This window comes from Oncorhynchus clarkii, chromosome 24 (assembly GCF_045791955.1).
Source record: "Oncorhynchus clarkii lewisi isolate Uvic-CL-2024 chromosome 24, UVic_Ocla_1.0, whole genome shotgun sequence".
In the NCBI taxonomy this organism is placed as follows: Eukaryota; Metazoa; Chordata; class Actinopteri; order Salmoniformes; family Salmonidae; genus Oncorhynchus; species Oncorhynchus clarkii.
In genome coordinates this window covers 19,658,453-19,679,953 of record NC_092170.1, presented here as the reverse complement: position 1 = coordinate 19,679,953, position 21,501 = coordinate 19,658,453, and the positions used below count along the sequence as shown (strand labels likewise).

Below are 21,501 nucleotides of genomic sequence, written 5' to 3'. Positions count from 1 at the left end.
AGTCCACCAGGTACTGCAGGGTGCCTCGGACCCGACGAGCCTCCAACAGATGCCGGAGAGTGTAGGCCGGGCGACCGTCGACAAGTCGAGGGGGATGGAGGGGCAGGTGTGGGGGGAGAGAAGGGACCAGTCCTTACCAGCTTGAGACGGAAGACATGGAAGGATGGACAGACCCTCATACCTGGGAAGCTGGAGACGATAGGTTTGATGTGACTCAGGATCTTGAATGGTCCTATGTAGAGTGGTGCGAGCTTCCGTGAAAGTATTCAGACCCCTTGACTTTTTCCACATTCTAAAATGTATTAAATTGTTCATGCTGTGGGGATGTTTTTCAGCAGCAGGGACTGGGAGACTAGTCAGGATTGAGGGAAAGATGAACATAGCAAAGTACAGAGAGATCATTGATGAAAATCACTCAGGACATCAGACTGAGGTGAAGGTTCACAGTTGAAGTCGGAACTACAGTTGAAGTCGGAAGTGTACATACACCTTAACCAAATACATTTAAACTCAGTTTTTCACAATTCCTGACATTTAATCCTAGTAAAAAATGCCCTGTTTTAGGTCAGTTAGGATCACCACTTTATTTTAAGAATGTAAAATGTCAGAATAATAGTAGAGAGAATGATTTATTTCAGCTTTTATTTCTTTCATCACATTCCCAGTGGGTCAGAATTGTACATACACTCAATTAGTATTTGGTAGCATTGCCTTTAAATTGTTTAACTTGGGCCAAACGTTTCAGGTAGATATCCACAAGCTTCCCACAATAAGTTGGGTGAATTTTGGCCAATTCCTCCTGACAGAGCTGGTGTAACTGAGTCAGGTTTGTTGGCCTCCTTACTCGCAGACACTTTTTCAATTCTGCCCACAAATGTTCTATAGGACTGAGGTCAGAACTTTGTGATGGCCACTCCAATACCTTGACTTTGTTGTCCTTAAGCCATTTTGCCACAACTTTGGAAATATTCTTGGGGTCATTGTCCATTTGGAAGTCCAATTTGTGACCAAGCTCAACTTCCTGACTGATGTCTTGAGATGTTGCTTCAATATATCCACATCATTTTCCTTCATCATGATATATTTTGTGAAGTGCACCAGTCCCTCCTGCAGCAAAGCACCCCCATAACATGATGCTGCCACCCCCATGCTTCACGTTTGGGATGGTGTTCTTCAGCTTAAAAGCCTCCCCCTTTTCCTCCAAACATAATGATGGTCATTATGGCCAAAGAGTTCTATTTTTGTTTCATCAGACCAGAGGACATTTCTCCAAAAAGTACGATCTTTGTCCCCATGTGCAGTTACAAACCGATTTGCGCTTTTAACACCAAAGAACGTTCATCTCTAGGAGACAGAACGCGTCTCCTTCCTGAGCGGTATGACGGCTGCGTGGTCCCATGGTGTTTATACTTGCTGTTGTTTGTACAGATGGGGGTACCTTCAAGCGTTTGGAAATTGCTCCCAGGGATGAACAAGACTTGTGGAGGTCTACAATTTTTTTCTGAGCTCTTCGCTGATTTCTTTTGATTTTCCCATGATGTCAAGCAAAGAGGTACTAAGTTTGAAGGTAGTCCTTGAAATACATCCACAGGTACACCTCCAATTGAGTCAAATGATGTTAATTAGCCTGTCAGAAACTTCTAAAGTCATGACATCATTTTCTGGAATTTTCCAATCTGTTTAAAGGCACAGTCAACTTAGTGTATGTAAACTTCTGACCCAGTGTAATTGTGATACAGTGAATTATAAGTGAAATAATCTGACTGTAAACAATTGTTGGAAAAATGGTGCAGCACTCCAAATGATGCAGCACTCCACACTCTCCTTCTTGGTCAAATAGCCTGGAGGTGTGTTTTGGGTCATTGTCTTGTTGAAAAACAAATGACAGTCCCACTAAGTGTAAACCAGATGGGATGGCGTATCGCTGCAGAATGCTGTGGTAGCCATGCTGGTTAAGTGTGCCTTGAATTCTAAATATATCACAGACAGTGTAACCAGCAAAGCACCCAGACACCATCACACCTCCTCCTCCATGCTTCACGGTGGGAACCACACATGCGGAGATCATCCGTTCACCTACTCTGCGTCTCACAACGACACGGCGGTTGGAACCAAAAATCGCACATTTGTACTCCTCAGACCAAGGGACAGATTTCCACCGGTCTAATGTCCATTGCTTGTGTTTCTTGGCCCAAGCAAGTCTCTTCTCATTATTGGTGTCCTTTAGTAGTGGCTTCTTTGCAGCAATTCGACCATGGCCTGATTCACGCAGTCTCCTCTGAACAGTTGATGTTGAGATGTGTCTGAGATGTGTCTGTTACTTGAATTCTGTGAAGCATTTATTTTGGGCTGTAACCTGTGGTGCAGTTAATTGCCAATTTCTGAGGCTGGTAACTCTAATGAACTTATCCTCTGCAGCAGAGGTAACTCTGGGTCTTCCTTTCCTGTGGTGGTCCTCATGAGAGCCAGTTTCATCAGAGCACTTGATGGTTTTTGCAACTGCACTTGAAGAAACTGTCAAAGTTTTTGTCATTTTCCGGCATGACTGACCTTCGTGTCTTAAAGTAATGATGGACTGTTGTTTCTCTTTGCTTATTTGCTTATATGGACTGGTCTTTTACCAAATAGCCTCTGTATACCAACCCTACCTAGTCACAACACAACTGATTGTCTCAAACACGTTAAGAAGGAAAGAAATTCCACAAATTAACTTTTAACAAGGCACACCTGTTAATTGAAATGCATTCCAGGTGACTACCTCATGAAGCTGGTTGAGAGAATGCCACGAGTGTGCAAAGCTGTCATCAAGGCAAAGGGTGGCTAATTTGAAGAATCTAAAATATATTTTGATTTTGATTTGTTTTACACTTTTGTGGTTATTACATGATTCCATATGTGTTATTTCATACTTTTAATCTCTTCACTATTATTCTACAATGTAGAAAATAGTAAAAATAAAGAAAAACCTTTGAATGAGTAGGTGTGTCCAAACTTTTGACTGGTATTGAATATATTTGATGGGATGTATAGACATTATGGACAGTATGTGAATAGAATATGTAGTATATGTGGAATATGTAGGATAGAATAGTACATGTACAATAATAGTTGAATAGGATGGACTTGACTAGAATACAGTATATATGTCACGTTCTGACCTCTATTTCCTTTGTTTTGCATTTATTTAGTATGGTCAGGGCGTGAGTTGGGTGGGCAGTCTATGTTTGTTTTTCTATGTTTTGGGGCAGTTCTATGTTTTCGGCCTAGTATGGTTCTCAATCAGAGGCAGGTGTCATTAGTTGTCTCTGATTGAGAATCATACTTAGGTAGCCTGGGTTTCACTGTTTGTTTGTGGGTGATTGTTCCTGTCTTTGTGTAGTGTTCACCAGATGTATTAGCTGTATTGGCTGTATTAGGTTTTGAGTTCTCACGTTTCTTGTTTTTTCGTTAGTTTGTTCATGTATAGGGTCGTAAATAAAATACAATGAACAACCACCACGCTGCGCTTTGGTCCGCCTCTACTTCACAAGAAGAGAATCGTTACAATATATATGTTTTTATTTATTTACTTTTCTGCTCTTTTGCACACCAGTATCTCTACTTGCACATGTTCATCTGCTAATTTATCACTCCAGTGTAAATCTGATAAATTGTAATTATTTGCCTACCTCTTCATGCCTTTTGCGCACAATGTATATAGACTCTCTTTTTTCTACTGTGTTATTGACTTGTTTATTGTTTACTCCATGTGTAACTCTGTGTTGTCTGTTCACACTGCTATGCTTTATCTTGGCCAGGTCGCAGTTGTAAATGAGAACTTGTTCTCAACTAGCCTACCTGGTTAAATAAAGGTGAAATAAATAAAAATAAAAACATATGAAATGGGTAAAACAGTACGTAAACATTATTAAAGTGACCAGTGTTCCATTATAAAAGAGTTCAGTGTTCCATTATTAAAGTGACCAGTGTTCCATGTCCATGTATATAGGGCAGTAGCCTCTAAGGTGCAGGGTTGAGTAACTGGGTGGTAGCCGGCTAGTGACAGTGACTATGTTCAGGGCTGGGTACTGGATGGAGGCCAGCTAGTGATGGCTATTTAACAGTCTGATGGCCTTGAGATGGAAGCTGTTTTTCAGTCTCTCGGTCCCAGATTTGATGCACCTGTACTAACCTTGCCTTCTGGGTGATTGCAGGGTGAATAGGCAGTGGCTCAGGTGGCAGGGTTGATCCCTTAATGATCTTCTTGGCCTTCCTGTGACACTGGGTGCTGTAGATGTCCTGGAGGGCATGCAGTGTGCCCCCAGTGATGCGTTGGGCAGACTGCACTACCCTCTGGAGAGCCCTGCAGTTGGGGATGGTGCAGTTGTCGTACCAGGTGGTGATACAGCCCAACAGAATGCATCTGTAAAAGTCTGTGAAGGTCTTAGGGGCCAAGCTGAATTTCTTCAACCTCCTGTTGCACCTTCTTCACACACGGTCTGTGTGGGTGGATCCTTTCAGATTGTCAGTGATGTATACGTCGAGGAACTTGAAGCTTTTCACCTTTTCCACTGCGGCTCGTCGATGTGGATTGGGGGTGCTCCCTCTGCTGTCTCCTGAAGTCCACGATCAGTTCCTTCATTTTGTTGACAATGAGGGAGAGGTTATTTTCCTGGCACCACTTCGCCAGGGCCCTCGTCTCTTCACTGTAGGCTGTCTCGCCGTTGTTGGTAATCAGGCCTACCACTGTTGTGTCATCTACAAACTTGATGATTGAGTTGGAGGCGTGCGTGGCCACGCAGTCATGGGTGAACAGTGAGTATAGGAGCGGGCTGAGCATACACCCTTGTGGAACCCCCATGTTGAGGATCAGCGTACTGGAGGTGTTGTTGCCTATCTTCACAGCCTAGTAGCCCATCAGGAAGTCCAAGACCCACTTGCACAGGGCGTGGTTCAGACCCAGGGTCCTGAGCTTAATGGTGAACTGAGAGGGTACTATGGTGTTGAATGCTGAGTTCTATTCAATGTAGTCTTCTTGTCCAGATGGGATAGGTCTGTGTGCAGTGTGATGGCGATTGCATCATCCGTGGATCTATTGCGGCGGTATGCAAATTGCAGTGGGTCTAGGGTGTCGGGTAAGGTGGAGGTGATACGATCCTTAACTAGCCCCTCCAAGCACTTCATGATGACAGAAGTGAGTGCTATGGGGCGACAGTCAATTAGTTAAGTTACCTTCGCTTTCTTGGGTACAGGAATAATGGTTGACATCTTGAAGCAAGTGGGGACAGCAGACTGGGATAAGAAGAGATTGAATATGTCCGTAAACACTCCAGCCAGCTGGTCTGCGCATGCTCTGAGGACGTGGCTAGGGATGCTGTCTGGGCCGGCAGCCTTGTGAGGGTTAACATGCATAAATGTCTTACTCACGTCGGCCACGGAGAACGAGAGCTCACAGTCCTCAGGAGCGGCCTACGTCTTATCCTCAAAGCGAGCGAAGAAGGTGTTTTGCCTGTCCAGGAGCAAGACGTCGGTGACCGCGACATGGCTGGTTTCCCTTTGCAAGCTGTGATTGTCTGGAGTCCCTACCATGCAAACACACATAGTTCTACCCAACACACAATTAGCCTAAAAAACTATTAAATTAGCGTCAATTATAAGTCGTGAGGGACCAGCCATCAAATTCACTAAGGGGGCTGAGTGTGTAACACAATATCACAGGGATAATTACATGGAGTGGTTACAGCCATTACTGTACAGCCATTGATGGCTATGACAGCACCTGTTGCTTTCCTATCAAAGTCACGTGTGCAACTCAAATGGCACCCTATTCCCTATAGAGTGCACTACCTTTGAGCAGAGCCCTATATGGGCCCTGGTTAAAGGTACTGCACTTTATAAGTAATAGGGTGCCATTTTGGGACGCAGCCACCGTCCAGTACATGAACAAAGGCATGTTGTTTGTCAAATCATGGAGGATGAAAATTGGATGCTGGTACAATAGATTACCTGCAGTACTACAATACTGCAGAATGTACAGTAACCTTTCAAACAGCTTTTGTAAAGGAATAGCCGAGATGGGTTCCATTCTAGAATGACCTAACCATGAGGCCACTCTGGTGCTGTACAGATCACTACAGTACAGTGCCATAAGTAGAACCAGTGACATTTCACACCCACTTTTTTATAACAGTGTTTGACTGAACATCTTTAAATTAAGGTCTTTCATCTCTACATTTGGGCATTCCACCACCATCGCTCAGACCCCAGAAACCCAGCAATTAAAACTATCTACTTCAATCTGTAGGACCTCATGCATGATCCTTACCTGATAAGCTACTGTAGCACACTGCTGTAGATATGGACAGATTTGGATATGGAAAATAAAAAAAAGGAAAGATATGCTTTCCTGCCTGGTGTTGCATTTGATGATGTTTTAGCCAGCCAAGAAATGTTCTCTAAGTACAATACAGTCAGAGATCAATCAGTAAACCTTGAGCTGGCAATTCATGGTTTCTCAGTGAAGCCTTAGAGAAGAGAAAACCAATGAGAAAACCAAGAGATTGCAATGTCTGTAAATGTGGACTATCTGACTTTGATCCTTCCTCAGACTTCAAAGCTCGCTCACTAATGTCAGGTCTAAGTGCTGACAAGATTCATATCCTTTGATTTATCATGTTTCGTTAATGTGATGTAAATAGTATTGGTGATGGTTATACAGTGTATGTCTCGAAAAAACTCTCAGAAACCATAAGAATGCCTCTATTTTTCTGGAAAAAACAATCCCTAAAGAGTTCACGTTGATAACCCTCATCCCTCCTCATGGTTTGGAGATGTTTGATGTGTATATTTTGGCAAGAGAAGTGGGCACAGGGACTGTGGCCAGACAGAAAGGAGGTGATTTCTATAGGGTGGCATGGGAGAAAGAGAGGAAGACGATAGCAGGCATGATGCATGGCCCAGTGATTGCTTCTTCACCACTCTGTCAGGCCTGCTTAAGACCCCTTGTTCTTAATTCCCCATTGTCTTGTCCAATAGAGTAGTTCAGCTGGTTTTACATTGGCTGTTGGGGTAAACACTCAACGTGTGTCCCAAAAACCACCCTATTTCCTTTGTAATGCATAGGGAATAGGGTGCCATATCGGATGCGGCCTCAGACTAGAGACAGGGCTGAGTAACTGTGTGGCTCAGTGAGTTATCTGATGTGAGCTGCTGTTGTTGCACAGTCTCCAATCTGTGCAACTCCTTAATATTAAAAAAACACTGTCCTCCCTGAACTAACAAAGCATTGTGCTGTATTTCTGCCATTGATGTGTCTCACGATCAAGGCTGTGGGATTTCTGAAGTATAACACGGCTCTTGGTTCAGTCAAAATGTTGTCAAAATGTCTACCTGTGCACTGAGACAAAATAAAACATGAATCTACATTAAATACAGTCATTTGCATGAGTCTGCAGTACAGTGAAGTAGCTAATTAGTCACATCACTTGTCTGTATCAGATCAAGTTTTAATTTCTTTATTTACATTTGAAAAACACATTCAATGACATTTAACACTAACCAATATTTCATTAATGTGATTTAAGATGAAATACAGTTGATGTCAAACATAGTCAGTCTGAATAAAGGGAAGTAGAGTGATGGAGAGAGGGGATTTTCAGAGGAGCTATTACAGTAGCTGCTTCCACTAGGCATGCATGTATCTGCCTCTGGAAAAAGCCCTGTCAATCTTCAAAGACCAAAAAATAACCAAGAGAGAGGGAGTTACTTAAGACCAGATAAATCGATGGGGTTTGCAAATCAGAGCACTGAGATTAAAATGAAAAATAAGTAAATCAGAAAAGAAAAATAAATCAGAAGAACAAAGTAAATAGAGAAATCAATATGGTCGTGCCGTACATACCTACACGTACGCTACGGTCACAAGATACAGACCTCCTTATTGCTCCTAGAATTTCTAAGCAAACAGCTGGAGGCAGGGCTTTCTCCTATAGAGCTACATTTTTATGGAATGGTCTGCCTACCCATGTGAGAGACGTAGACTCGGTCTCAACCTTTAATTCCTTACTGAAGACTCATCACTTCAGTAGGTCCTATGATTGAGTATAGTCTGGCCCAGGAGTGCGAAGGTTTAATGGCAAGGCACTGGGTGGACGAACCTCCCTTGCTGTCTCTGCCTGGCCGACTCCCCTCTCTCCACTGGGATTCTCTGTCTCTAACCCTATTACAGGGGCTGAGTCACTGGCTTTCTAGTGCTCTACTATGCCATCCCTAGGAGGGGTGTGTCATTTAGTGGGTTGAGTCACTGATGTGATCTTCCTGTCCGGTTTTGCACCCCCTCGAGCTCGTGCGGAGGAGATCTTTGTGGGCTATATTCAGTAAGTTGGTGGTCTGTTGACTCTCTAGTGGTTTGGAGGCTGTGCTTTGGCAAAATGGGTGTGGTTATATCCTGCCTGGTTTCCCCCCTCCCCCATCTCAGCCTCCATTATCTATGCAGCGAAAGTCTATGTGCCAGGGGGCTAGGGTCCGTCTGTTATATCTGGTGTAATTCTCCTGTCTTCTCTGGTGTCCTGTGTGAATTTAAGTATTCTAGGTCCTAGGACCTGAGCCCTAGGACCATGCCTCAGGACTACCTGGCCTGATGATTCCTGGCTGTCCCCAGTCCACCTGGTCGTGCTGCTTTTCCAGTTTCAACTGTTCTGCATGTGGCTAGGGAAGCCTGACCTGTTCACCGGACGTGCTGTTTTCGACGGTCTCTCTCTCTACCGCACCTGCTGTCTCAACCTCTGAATGCTCGACTGCGAAAAGTCAACTGACATTTACTCCTGAGGTACTGACCTGTTGCAATACATTTGATTTATTTATTGAGTGATTGTTATGACCGATAATGAGGAAAATTCACATTTTCACTATAGTGACTCATTGCCTTCCAGTAGACTTATTCCGACAAGAACAAAGAGTTTACAAATCAATACATGCAGCAGGGCATCATCAAACTAACGAAACATATAAACACATAAATGGATGTTTGAAGTTGTTTGAATTTTGATGGATCAAAGGTCTCATTTGTGATTTGTTGTGTGAAATTCTTTGTTTAACTGCACTAAACATTGTGAATAGATGCGTCAGCTTGTGTGTTTTTGTTTGTGAGCAAGCAGATACACAGTACTGCAGTAGGAGGTGGAGAGAACTGAACAGATGTTCAGAGGGCATTAGAGCACTGTGTGTAACGTACCTTGTGATTGGTCCACGAGTCCCAGTGTACCCTGTGTGTAACATACCCTGTGATTGGTCTATGTGTCCCAGGGTACCCTGTGTGTAACGCACCTTGTGACAGTGTACCTTGTGTGTAACATCAATTGTGATTGGGCCATGTGTCCCAGTGTACCCTGTGTGTAACATACATTGTGATTGGTCCATGTGTCTCAGGGTACCCTGTGTGTAACGTACCTTGTGATTGGCCCAAGTGTCCCAGTGTACCCTGTCTGTAACATATCTTGTGATTGGTCCATGTGTCCCAGGGTACCCTGTATGTAACATGCCTTGTGATTGGTCCATGTGTCCCAGGGTCTCGATCTGCTCCACCAGGTCGTTGGAGTTCCACTGGCTCATCCCCAGGAGGATGGCACTCTTCCCCTCCAGCACATCTGCTAGGACAAACAGACACACAGGGAGGAGGGTTACAATCTGTCTGTTGGGGGACACAGACACACAGGGAGGAGGGTTACAATCTGTATGTAAGGGGGACAGACACACAGGGAGGAGGGTTACAATCTGTATGTTGGGGGACACAGACACACAGGGAGGAGGGTTACAATCTGTATGTTGGGGGACACAGACATACAGGAAGGAGGGTTACAATCTGTCTGTTGGGGAACACAGACACACAGGGAGGAGGGTTACAATCTGTCTGTTGGGGGACACAGACACACAGGGAGGAGGGTTACAATCTGTATGTTGGGGGACACAGACACACAGGGAGGAGGGTTACAATATGTCTGTTGGGGGACACAGACACACAGGGAGGAGGGTTACAATCTGTATGTTGGGGGACACAGACACACAGGGAGGAGGGTTACAATATGTCTGTTGGGGGACACAGACACACAGGGAGGAGGGTTACAATCTGTATGTTGGGGGACACAGACACACAGGGAGGAGGGTTACAATATGTCTGTTGGGGGACACAGACACACAGGGAGGAGGGTTACAATCTGTATGTTGGGGGACACAGACACACAGGGAGGAGGGTTACAATCTGTCTGTTGGGGGACACAGACACACAGGGAGGAGGGTTACAATATGTCTGTTGGGGGACACAGACACACAGGGAGGAGGGTTACAATCTGTCTGTTGGGGGACACAGACACACAGGGAGGGGGGTTACAATCTGTATGTTGGGGGACACAGACACACAGGGAGGAGGGTTACAATCTGTATGTTGGGGGACACAGACACAGGGAGGAGGGTTACAATCTGTCTGTTGGGGGACACAGACACACAGGGAGGAGGGTTACAATCTGTCTGTTGGGGGACACAGACACACAGAGAGGAGGGTTACAATCTGTCTGTTGGGGGACACAGACATACAGGGAGGAGGGTTACAATCTGTCTGTTGGGGGACACAGACACACAGGGAGGAGGGTTACAATCTGTATGTTGGGGGACACAGACACACAGGGAGGAGGGTTACAATCTGTCTGTTGGGGGACACAGACACACAGGGAGGAGGGTTACAATCTGTCTGTTGGGGGACACAGACACACAGGGAGGAGGGTTACAATCTGTCTGTTGGGGGACACAGACATACAGGGAGGAGGGTTACAATCTGTCTGTTGGGGGACACAGACACACAGGGAGGAGGGTTACAATCTGTCTGTTGGGGGACACAGACACACAGGGAGGAGGGTTACAATCTGTATGTTGGGGGACACAGACACACAGGGAGGAGGGTTACAATCTGTATGTTGGGGGACACAGACACACAGGGAGGAGGGTTACAATCTGTCTGTTGGGGGACACAGACACACAGGGAGGAGGGTTACAATCTGTCTGTTGGGGGACACAGACACACAGAGAGGAGGGTTACAATCTGTATGTTGGGGGACACAGACACACAGGGAGGAGGGTTACAATCTGTATGTTGGGGGACACAGACACACAGGGAGGAGGGTTACAATCTGTCTGTTGGGGGACACAGACACACAGGGAGGAGGGTTACAATCTGTCTGTTGGGGGACACAGACACACAGGGAAGAGGATTTACATTTACATGACATTTTAGTCATTTAGCAGACGTTCGTATCCAGAGCGACGCACAGGAGCAATTAGTGTTAAGTGCCTTACTCAAGGGCACATCGACAGACTTTTCACCTAGTCGGCTAGGGGATTCGAACCAGGTTATTGGCGCAACCTGCCGCCCACCATTACATTATTATAGAACCCAATCACATACTGTAGTTGATGCTGAGAACTGAACAGATTATCTGGTTGGTTAACACAGAGGAGAGGGGAAATACAGACAGATGCAGGAACAGACACAGGGACACTGGGCACACACACACACACACACACACATACAGGGACAGCGGTTAGAATCTCAGAACATAGACACACAAAGATCGGGTTAAAGTGGCTGGATGCCACAAAAAAAATCTATATTTGGTTCTGTCAATACAGTCATTTCCATACAGTTTATTTCTGTCCTTTGCTACATTTCCCCTAGTTTAGCCAAAACCAGACACAGCAGCTGTGGAAAGAGACTACATCAGTGACACATGGCATGTAACTACCAATCAGAGGATACTCAGACTCCCATTGGACCATCATCAGAGCAAAGTTGAAGTGACAGCGTGATGTGCAAATGATGAGCATGAGCCATGGTCAGAGGGGTTGTCTGCTGGGATGGTTGTTCTGGGCTGCTGCAGTCACAGTACCATGGTCAGAGTGGCTGTCTGCTGGGATGGTTGTTCTGGGCTGCTGCAGTCACAGTACCATGGTCAGAGGGGTTGTCTGCTGGGATGGTTGTTCTGGGCTGCTGCAGTCACAGTACCATGGTCAGAGGGGTTGTCTGCTGGGATGGTTGTTCTGGGCTGCTGCAGTCACAGTACCATGGTCAGAGGGGTTGTCTGCTGGGATGGTTGTTCTGGGCTGCTGCAGTCACAGTACCATGGTCAGAGTGGTTGTCTGCTGTGATGGTTGTTCTGGGCTGCTGCAGTCACAGTACCATGGTCAGAGTGGTTGTCTGCTGTGATGGTTGTTCTGGGCTGCTGCAGTCACAGTACCATGGTCAGAGTGGTTGTCTGCTGGGATGGTTGTTCTGGGCTGCTGCAGTCACAGTACCATGGTCAGAGGGGTTGTCTGCTGGGATGGTGCAGTCACAATACCATGGTCAGAGGGGTTGTCTGCTGGGATGGTTGTTCTGGGCTGCTGCAGTCACAGTATCATGGTCAGAGGGGTTGTCTGCTGTGATGGTTGTTCTGGGCTGCTGCAGTCACAGTACCATGGTCAGAGTGGTTGTCTGCTGGGATGGTTGTTCTGGGCTGCTGCAGTCAAAGTACCATGGTCAGAGGGGTTGTCTGCTGGGATGGTTGTTCTGGGCTGCTGCAGTCACAGTACCATGGTCAGAGGGGTTGTCTGCTGGGATGGTTGTTCTGGGCTGCTGCAGTCACAGTACCATGGTCAGAGTGGTTGTCTGCTGTGATGGTTGTTCTGGGCTGCTGCAGTCACAGTACCATGGTCAGAGTGGTTGTCTGCTATGATGGTTGTTCTGGGCTGCTGCAGTCACAGTACCATGGTCAGAGTGGTTGTCTGCTGGGATGGTTGTTCTGGGCTGCTGCAGTCACAGTACCATGGTCAGAGGGGTTGTCTGCTGGGATGGTGCAGTCACAATACCATGGTCAGAGGGGTTGTCTGCTGGGATGGTTGTTCTGGGCTGCTGCAGTCACAGTACCATGGTCAGAGGGGTTGTCTGCTGGGATGGTTGTTCTGGGCTGCTGCAGTCACAGTACCATGGTCAGAGGGGTTGTCTGCTGGGATGGTTGTTCTGGGCTGCTGCAGTCACAGTACCATGGTCAGAGTGGTTGTCTGCTGTGATGGTTGTTCTGGGCTGCTGCAGTCACAGTACCATGGTCAGAGTGGTTGTCTGCTGTGATGGTTGTTCTGGGCTGCTGCAGTCACAGTACCATGGTCAGAGGGGTTGTCTGCTATGATGGTTGTTCTGGGCTGCTGCAGTCACAGTACCATGGTCAGAGTGGTTGTCTGCTGGGATGGTTGTTCTGGGCTGCTGCAGTCACAGTACCATGGTCAGAGGGGTTGTCTGCTGGGATGGTGCAGTCACAATACCATGGTCAGAGGGGTTGTCTGCTGGGATGGTTGTTCTGGGCTGCTGCAGTCACAGTATCATGGTCAGAGGGGTTGTCTGCTGTGATGGTTGTTCTGGGCTGCTGCAGTCACAGTACCATGGTCAGAGTGGTTGTCTGCTGGGATGGTTGTTCTGGGCTGCTGCAGTCACAGTACCATGGTCAGAGGGGTTGTCTGCTGGGATGGTTGTTCTGGGCTGCTGCAGTCACAGTACCATGGTCAGAGGGGTTGTCTGCTGGGATGGTTGTTCTGGGCTGCTGCAGTCACAGTACCATGGTCAGAGTGGTTGTCTGCTGTGATGGTTGTTCTGGGCTGCTGCAGTCACAGTACCATGGTGAGAGTGGTTGTCTGCTATGATGGTTGTTCTGGGCTGCTGCAGTCACAGTACCATGGTCAGAGTGGTTGTCTGCTGGGATGGTTGTTCTGGGCTGCTGCAGTCACAGTACCATGGTCAGAGGGGTTGTCTGCTGGGATGGTGCAGTCACAATACCATGGTCAGAGGGGTTGTCTGCTGGGATGGTTGTTCTGGGCTGCTGCAGTCACAGTACCATGGTCAGAGGGGTTGTCTGCTGGGATGGTTGTTCTGGGCTGCTGCAGTCACAGTACCATGGTCAGAGGGGTTGTCTGCTGGGATGGTTGTTCTGGGCTGCTGCAGTCACAGTACCATGGTCAGAGTGGTTGTCTGCTGTGATGGTTGTTCTGGGCTGCTGCAGTCACAGTACCATGGTCAGAGTGGTTGTCTGCTGTGATGGTTGTTCTGGGCTGCTGCAGTCACAGTACCATGGTCAGAGGGGTTGTCTGCTATGATGGTTGTTCTGGGCTGCTGCAGTCACAGTACCATGGTCAGAGTGGTTGTCTGCTGGGATGGTTGTTCTGGGCTGCTGCAGTCACAGTACCATGGTCAGAGGGGTTGTCTGCTGGGATGGTGCAGTCACAATACCATGGTCAGAGGGGTTGTCTGCTGGGATGGTTGTTCTGGGCTGCTGCAGTCACAGTATCATGGTCAGAGGGGTTGTCTGCTGTGATGGTTGTTCTGGGCTGCTGCAGTCACAGTACCATGGTCAGAGTGGTTGTCTGCTGTGATGGTTGTTCTGGGCTGCTGCAGTCACAATACCATGGTCAGAGGGGTTGTCTGCTGGGATGGTTGTTCTGGGCTGCTTCAGTCACAGTACCATGGTCAGAGTGGTTGTCTGCTGTGATGGTTGTTCTGGGCTGCTGCAGTCACAGTACCATGGTCAGAGTGGTTGTCTGCTGTGATGGTTGTTCTGGGCTGCTGCAGTCACAGTACCATGGTCAGAGTGGTTGTCTGCTGTGATGGTTGTTCTGGGCTGCTGCAGTCACAGTACCATGGTCAGCGGGGTTGTCTGCTGGGATGGTGCAGTCACAGTACCATGGTCAGAGGGGTTGTCTGCTGGGATGGTTGTTCTGGGCTGCTGCAGTCACAGTACCATGGTCAGAGTGGTTGTCTGCTGTGATGGTTGTTCTGGGCTGCTGCAGTCACAGTACCATGGTCAGAGTGGTTGTCTGCTGTGATGGTTGTTCTGGGCTGCTGCAGTCACAGTACCATGATCAGAGGGGTTGTCTGCTGGGATGGTTGTTCTGGGCTGCTGCAGTCACAGTACCATGGTCAGAGGGGTTGTCTGCTGTGATGGTTGTTCTGGGCTGCTGCAGTCACAGTACCATGGTCAGAGTGGTTGTCTGCTGGGATGGTGCAGTCACAATACCATGGTCAGAGGGGTTGTCTGCTGTGATGGTTGTTCTGGGCTGCTGCAGTCACAGTACCATGGTCAGAGGGGTTGTCTGCTGGGATGGTTGTTCTGGGCTGCTGCAGTCACAGTACCATGGTCAGAGTGGTTGTCTGCTGTGATGGTTGTTCTGGGCTGCTGCAGTCACAGTACCATGGTCTGAGTGGTTGTCTGCTGGGATTGTTGTTCTGGGCTGCTGCAGTCACAGTACCATGGCCAGAGTCGTTGTCTGCTGGGATGGTTGTTCTGGGCTGCTGCAGTCACAGTACCATGGTCAGAGGGGTTGTCTGCTGTGATGGTTGTTCTGGGCTGCTGCAGTCACAGTACCATGGTCAGAGGGGTTGTCTGCTGGGATGGTCCAGTCACAATACCATGGTCAGGGGGGTTGTCTGCTGTGATGGTTGTTCTGGGCTGCTGCAGTCACAGTACCATGGTCAGAGTGGTTGTCTGCTGGGATGGTTGTTCTGGGCTGCTGCAGTCACAGTACCATGGTCAGAGGGGTTGTCTGCTGGGATGGTGCAGTCACAATACCATGGTCAGAGGGGTTGTCTGCTGTGATGGTTGTTCTGGGCTGCTGCAGTCACAGTACCATGGTCAGAGTGGTTGTCTGCTGGGATGGTTGTTCTGGGCTGCTGCAGTCACAATACCATGGTCAGAGGGGTTGTCTGCTGTGATGGTTGTTCTGGGCTGCTGCAGTCACAGTACCATGGTCAGAGGGGTTGTCTGCTGGGATGGTTGTTCTGGGCTGCTGCAGTCACAGTACCATGGTCAGAGTGGTTGTCTGCTGGGATGGTGCAGTCACAATACCATGGTCAGGGGTTGTCTGCTGTGATGGTTGTTCTGGGCTGCTGCAGTCACAGTACCATTGTCAGAGTGGTTGTCTGCTGGGATGGTTGTTCTGGGCTGCTGCAGTCACAGTACCATGGTCAGAGGTGTTGACTGCTGGGATGGTGCAGTCACAATACCATGGTCAGAGGGGTTGTCTGCTGTGATGGTTGTTCTGGGCTGCTGCAGTCACAGTACCATGGTCAGAGTGGTTGTCTGCTGTGATGGTTGTTCTGGGCTGCTGCAGTCACAGTACCATGGTCAGAGGGGTTGTCTGCTGGGATGGTTGTTCTGGGCTGCTGCAGTCACAGTACCATGGCCAGAGTGGTTGTCTGCTGGGATGGTTGTTCTGGGCTGCTGCAGTCACAGTACCATGGTCAGAGGGGTTGTCTGCTGTGATGGTTGTTCTGGGCTGCTGCAGTCACAGTACCATGGTCAGAGGGGTTGTCTGCTGGGATGGTCCAGTCACAATACCATGGTCAGGGGGGTTGTCTGCTGTGATGGTTGTTCTGGGCTGCTGCAGTCACAGTACCATGGTCAGATGGTAGTTGTTGATGGACCGGCTCGTAAAGACAGTGACACACAATGTCCAATACACTGCTCTCTCTCTCTCTCTCTCTCTCTCTCTCTCTCTCTTTCTCTCTTTCTCTCACACCCACACATGCCTGGCATCTCAGAGTGGATTTGACACTGTTCTGCCAGGCCTGTCCACTCTGATCACACTGACAGGCCTACTGGTCACTGTCTGTCTCTTATAGCCCTTTATCTTCCTTCTCTTCCTCTTTCTCTGTCTGTCTCTGTTGATGCTAACACACACAACACATGCAAAAATACACAAAATGTGTTGAGGCAGGGAAGCGTGCAGGTTTTAACCAAGCACTGAGAATGCACTGACTCATCTCCCAGAGAGCAGCACTGATGAGGGCAACTTACAGACACAATGGAAGAACACAACGCCTGTGAGGTGTGAAACATGCTTAAAGTAGAGAGAGGAACACAACAGAAAGCCTGGCACTCCGAGCAGAGGAAGGAAGATTTTAGCTATGCAAACAGATCAAATATACAAGCAGCCAGAACCAAATAACACAGACTAAATAAAAACCCCACCGCCCAGTGCCAAGAGGATCAGAAGGAAAGCCAAAATAAAGCAGCATCTCATTCAGATTCAGAGAGGGAAGGAATGAATGAAGGATGTGATTGCCCTGTAACTGACAGCCCTAGATGAGAAAGAAGAGAGTAGGAGGGATGCAGGATCGTCCAACAACCTGACAGTACGGAGAGCGAGGGAGAGAAGGAAGACACTGATTGTATAGAGCAGGAAGTATACAGCCAGAACGGATGTCAACTCTGGATAACAATAATCACTATGTCAACAACATCATCATGGTTCTAAACAGGACAGCACAACAATATTCACTGTAGCCTAGCTACAGCATATGATAATGGTCATTGCATAACTTTGATTTGCAAGTATAATTGAATACGGGTGTAAAAGTAGAGCTAGAGTCGATCAGGACATGACATTATAAAGGCTGTGGAAGATGGATAGCATATAGGTAGCATATAAAGTAGCCCACTGGCATGAATAGAGGAGCAGATGTTTGGGGAGGAAGAGATGATAAATAGGTAGAAGGGAAAGGAAGAGACAGACATTAATTTAAGTCGCTAACCAACTAAAAAGACCTAGAACAGTGACTCACACAGGCTCAATTCAACAAACAAACCGTAGCTACTCTCCTTTACATCCACAACACAACTAATTCCTCAATGTCAAGTGAGTATTTGCAGCACAAAAGAAAGTGCGGAGAACACAGCACACTGTTTACAAGACAAAGACTGTAAGACATTGCAAAAGTATTCATCTGTTTAAAACATTGCAAAAACCGTCTTAGCCTACACCTGCTGTGACCAAGCCTGGCGCAACAGAGAAGACATTCACAAACAAAAATATAAACGCAACATGCAACAACTTCAACGATATTACTGACTTACAGTTCATATAAGGAAATCAGTCAATATTTTTTTTATTAGGCCCTAATCTATGACTTTCACATGAATGTGGGCAGGGGTGCAGCCATGGGTGGGCTTGGCAGGACATAGGCCCCCCGACTGGGGAGCAAGGCCCAGCCAATCAGAATGAGTTTTTCCCTACAAAAGGGCTTTATTACAGACAGAAATACTCTTCAGTTTCATGAGCTGTCCGGTTGACTGGTCTCAGACAATCCCGCAAGGAGCCGGGTTTGTTGAGGTCCTAGGCAGGTTGGACGTACTGAAAAATTCTCGACAACAACCTTGGAAGCGACATACGGTAGAGAAATTGACTTTACATTCTCTGGCAACATCTTTGGTGGACATTCCTGCAGTCAGCATGCCAAATGCACGCTCCCTAAAAACCTGAGTCATCTGTGGTAATGTGTTGTGTGACAGAACTGCACATTTTAGAATGGTATTTTATTGTCCCCAGCACAAGGTGCACCTGTGTAATGATCAAGCTGTTTAATCAGCATCTTAATATGCCACACCTGTCAGGTGGATGGATTATCTTGGCAAAGGAGAAATGCTCACTATCAGGGATCTAAACAAATTTGTTCACAAAATTTGAGAGAAATAAGCTTTTTGTGTGTATGGACAATTTGTGGGATCTTTTATTTCAGCTCATGAAACATGTTGCGTTTATATTTCTGATTAGTATACATGAGGAATGGATCCTGCTAAAAAACACATCTTTCTACAGATGGCACCGTGTCTACTCAGGGCACATCTATGTGACATCCACAATTCACATTTTTTATCCCACTTTCAAAGCATGCTTGTCAAGCAGGAGAGAGATAGGAGACGTGAAAGATTGGAATTGAAGAGACAGTCAGCCAAATCACTATGTAGGCTGAAAAACCTATTTCCCTGTTGTTGGCTCTAAATACATGAGACCAAATTGCTGCCCTCACTAATAGCAGGTTACACTGCACAACCAGGTAAATGTGTAAACAACATATGAGGTAGGTAAGGAGTTTTAAATAGAATGTTCCAATCAGGGAGTGTGAGCCTCAGCGCAGCACAGGGCTGGCTTGCTTACGCTTGTTTTCCATTTTCAGCAGTGTATGACTCCAGTAAGTCACTACCAGCATGGGTCAAGTGACAACAAACAATTACATGGAAAACCAGTGGCATGGTGTCTGTTGGCTGTATTTAAATGTCAAGTAAATGCAGCAAGATACATTCTGAAAGCCCAAGCCTCCCGTCACTAGTGCTGTTACAATATATTCCGTCAAAATGCAGCCACATTAATTTCAAAGTACAAGAAGTTTTTGAGTACAGTGCCATGGTAATACATTAGTAATGGGTCTACAATGAGTGGCTGCAGTGGTAGCCTACGATAATGGGAAAAGCAATCTGTCTCCAGCAGCCATTTATTACCAATTTAAATCAGGGGAGCGGCTTAAACCCAACAGTAAATATGATCTGTATTAGGCCCAGTCTGACAAATTCAACTCATTATTCAAATTCATGTAATCAGATAACAAATCAGGATTAACGCAGAATACATTTGTCAACACCACACGTCAATAAGCATGGTGACAGTTGAGCTGGCATAGGCTTTCCTGCATGGTCCGCCTGGAATGGAGAGCACTCACTCAGAACGATGGGAGATTTTCCTCACTCTGGTGGATACAGCTGATGGCTTGTGAAATATACAGAGTTGTTGGTAAAAGGAGGGGGGGGGGGTTGTATGAAGATGGAAGCTGTCTGGTGTGCAAAGGGTGGAAAAGGTGCATCTCTATCTATCAAAGCGAAGTCTATTACTCCATCCATCTCCATAATGCTGAGAGCCAAGCACAGAGCCTCTAAACCTTTGTTGATTCCTTAAGATACATTAAAGGGATGAGGTGAGACCTAGTGAGCATGAACAGCATGCTAAGTCACAACAGTGGCAGACACAGCCAGGCAAAGGCAAAGCATTACCTGGGAGAGTCCACATCTTATTGAAGGCATATCAAATGAAGGACAAGTTGATTGACACGGTCTTGATTGTGTAACCTTTATTTAACTAGGGCTTGACATACTCTAACACATTGTTTCTATTCATATTCATGCTAGGTCCTCTCAAACTGCATGATCATATAAAAAGGAAATGGAATGAGAATTAGTCAACGCTGTGCTACAGTGAGAATACTCAGTTAATTGAATCCAGGCAAAACGACAGATAAGTTAATAAACCTAGACTAAAACTGATTCATACACCATGAATAATATAAATATATTAACTTGCATTTGTTTGCTGTCATCAGGGGCACTATATATACTCAGATCTACTCAGATAGTGATAAATCTTGCACTGCAGATATCGAGCCAACTAGAAAATATAGTGCTCTTGAAAAATTATTACTAAATCTACCCCTTCCAATCTCATTCCAATCTTCTCTCAGTAGAGCAGCCTCGTCTGAGGACACTGTGGCAGAGACGTTGTCTTCCGTCAGAAAGCATGACGTCTCCATCTGAGGGACAAGCGCCATGCAGGAGAGACGCCAGCTGATTAGAAAACAGAGATGGACACACCAAATCTTCAAGACAAACATATTATGTTATAGAGGTCTTGATCAGCTCTGTCTGTCTGGGAAGGTGAGTAAACACTGTGATTCAGTCAACACCGTCAACACCGTCAACAGACAGCATTCAGTCAGTCACAGCCGTCACAGAGCTGTGATACCCGTCACACTGTCACACAGACAGACACAATGTGTCGCCTTCTGACCCAGTAGTCACTGCCGTGGGTTGGTCAAAGACAACACAGACCACTGAGAATATACAACGCACTCCAGTGAGCTCCAGCTCTCACTAGAATGGAAGCTGTCATATTAATATTTCCATTTCCTTTCTCCAATACTACCAGTGACTCTCTAATAGCTGTCATTTGTGAGGCCATGACAATACTAATGACAGCCTCAGCAACAGGGCATTTGTCATTTGACCAACCCACGGCAGTGAATCGTGGAGTATATTTGTTTGTCTTGATGATTTTGTGTGTCCATCATTGTTTTCTAATCAGGTGGCGTCTCTCCTGCATGAAGCTCGTCCCTCAGATGGAGACGTCATGCTTTCTGACGGAAGACAACGTCTTAAATCACTTAGGAAGCAATCCCATCTGCACTCTAACACTGACTGCCCATAAGACTCTGGTCAAAAGTGGTGTACTACTCAGGGAATAGGGGGCCATTTGAGATGCTCTGTAGCCATACTTTAGACCAGGGGTATTCAACTCTTACCCTATGAGGTCCGGAGCGTGCTGGTTTTCTGTTCTACCTGATAATTAATTGCACACATCCGGTGTCGCAGGTCTAAATCAGTCCCTGATTAGAGGAGAACAATGAAAAATGCAGTGGAACTGGCTTTGAGGTCCAGAGTTGAGGGCTTTAAACCATTGTAATCAGACACAATTGGACCTCCTCATTCAGTCTGAAACCTCTAGATCTGAGGTAGCTTTTCTATCCAACAGAGTATGATTATTTCACTTTTCTAGAGGCTATCATAAATATTCTTAGAAGACCTTGGTGGAGCCAGCTTGCGTAAATTTACCACTAGGGAGAATGGAAATAAT

The 21,501-nt window shown here is 46.7% G+C and overlaps 1 protein-coding gene across 1 annotated transcript in view; it reads right to left on the bottom strand.

Annotated features, from left to right (window-relative positions):
• LOC139382822 (membrane-associated phosphatidylinositol transfer protein 3-like) overlaps positions 1-21,501 on the bottom strand; it is a 174,236-nt gene that overhangs the window by 109,542 nt on the left and 43,193 nt on the right. The window contains exon 3 of the mRNA XM_071127052.1: positions 9,519-9,626. Within this exon, the coding sequence (XP_070983153.1) occupies positions 9,519-9,626 (108 nt within the window). The remainder of the gene's footprint in view (positions 1-9,518; positions 9,627-21,501) is intronic.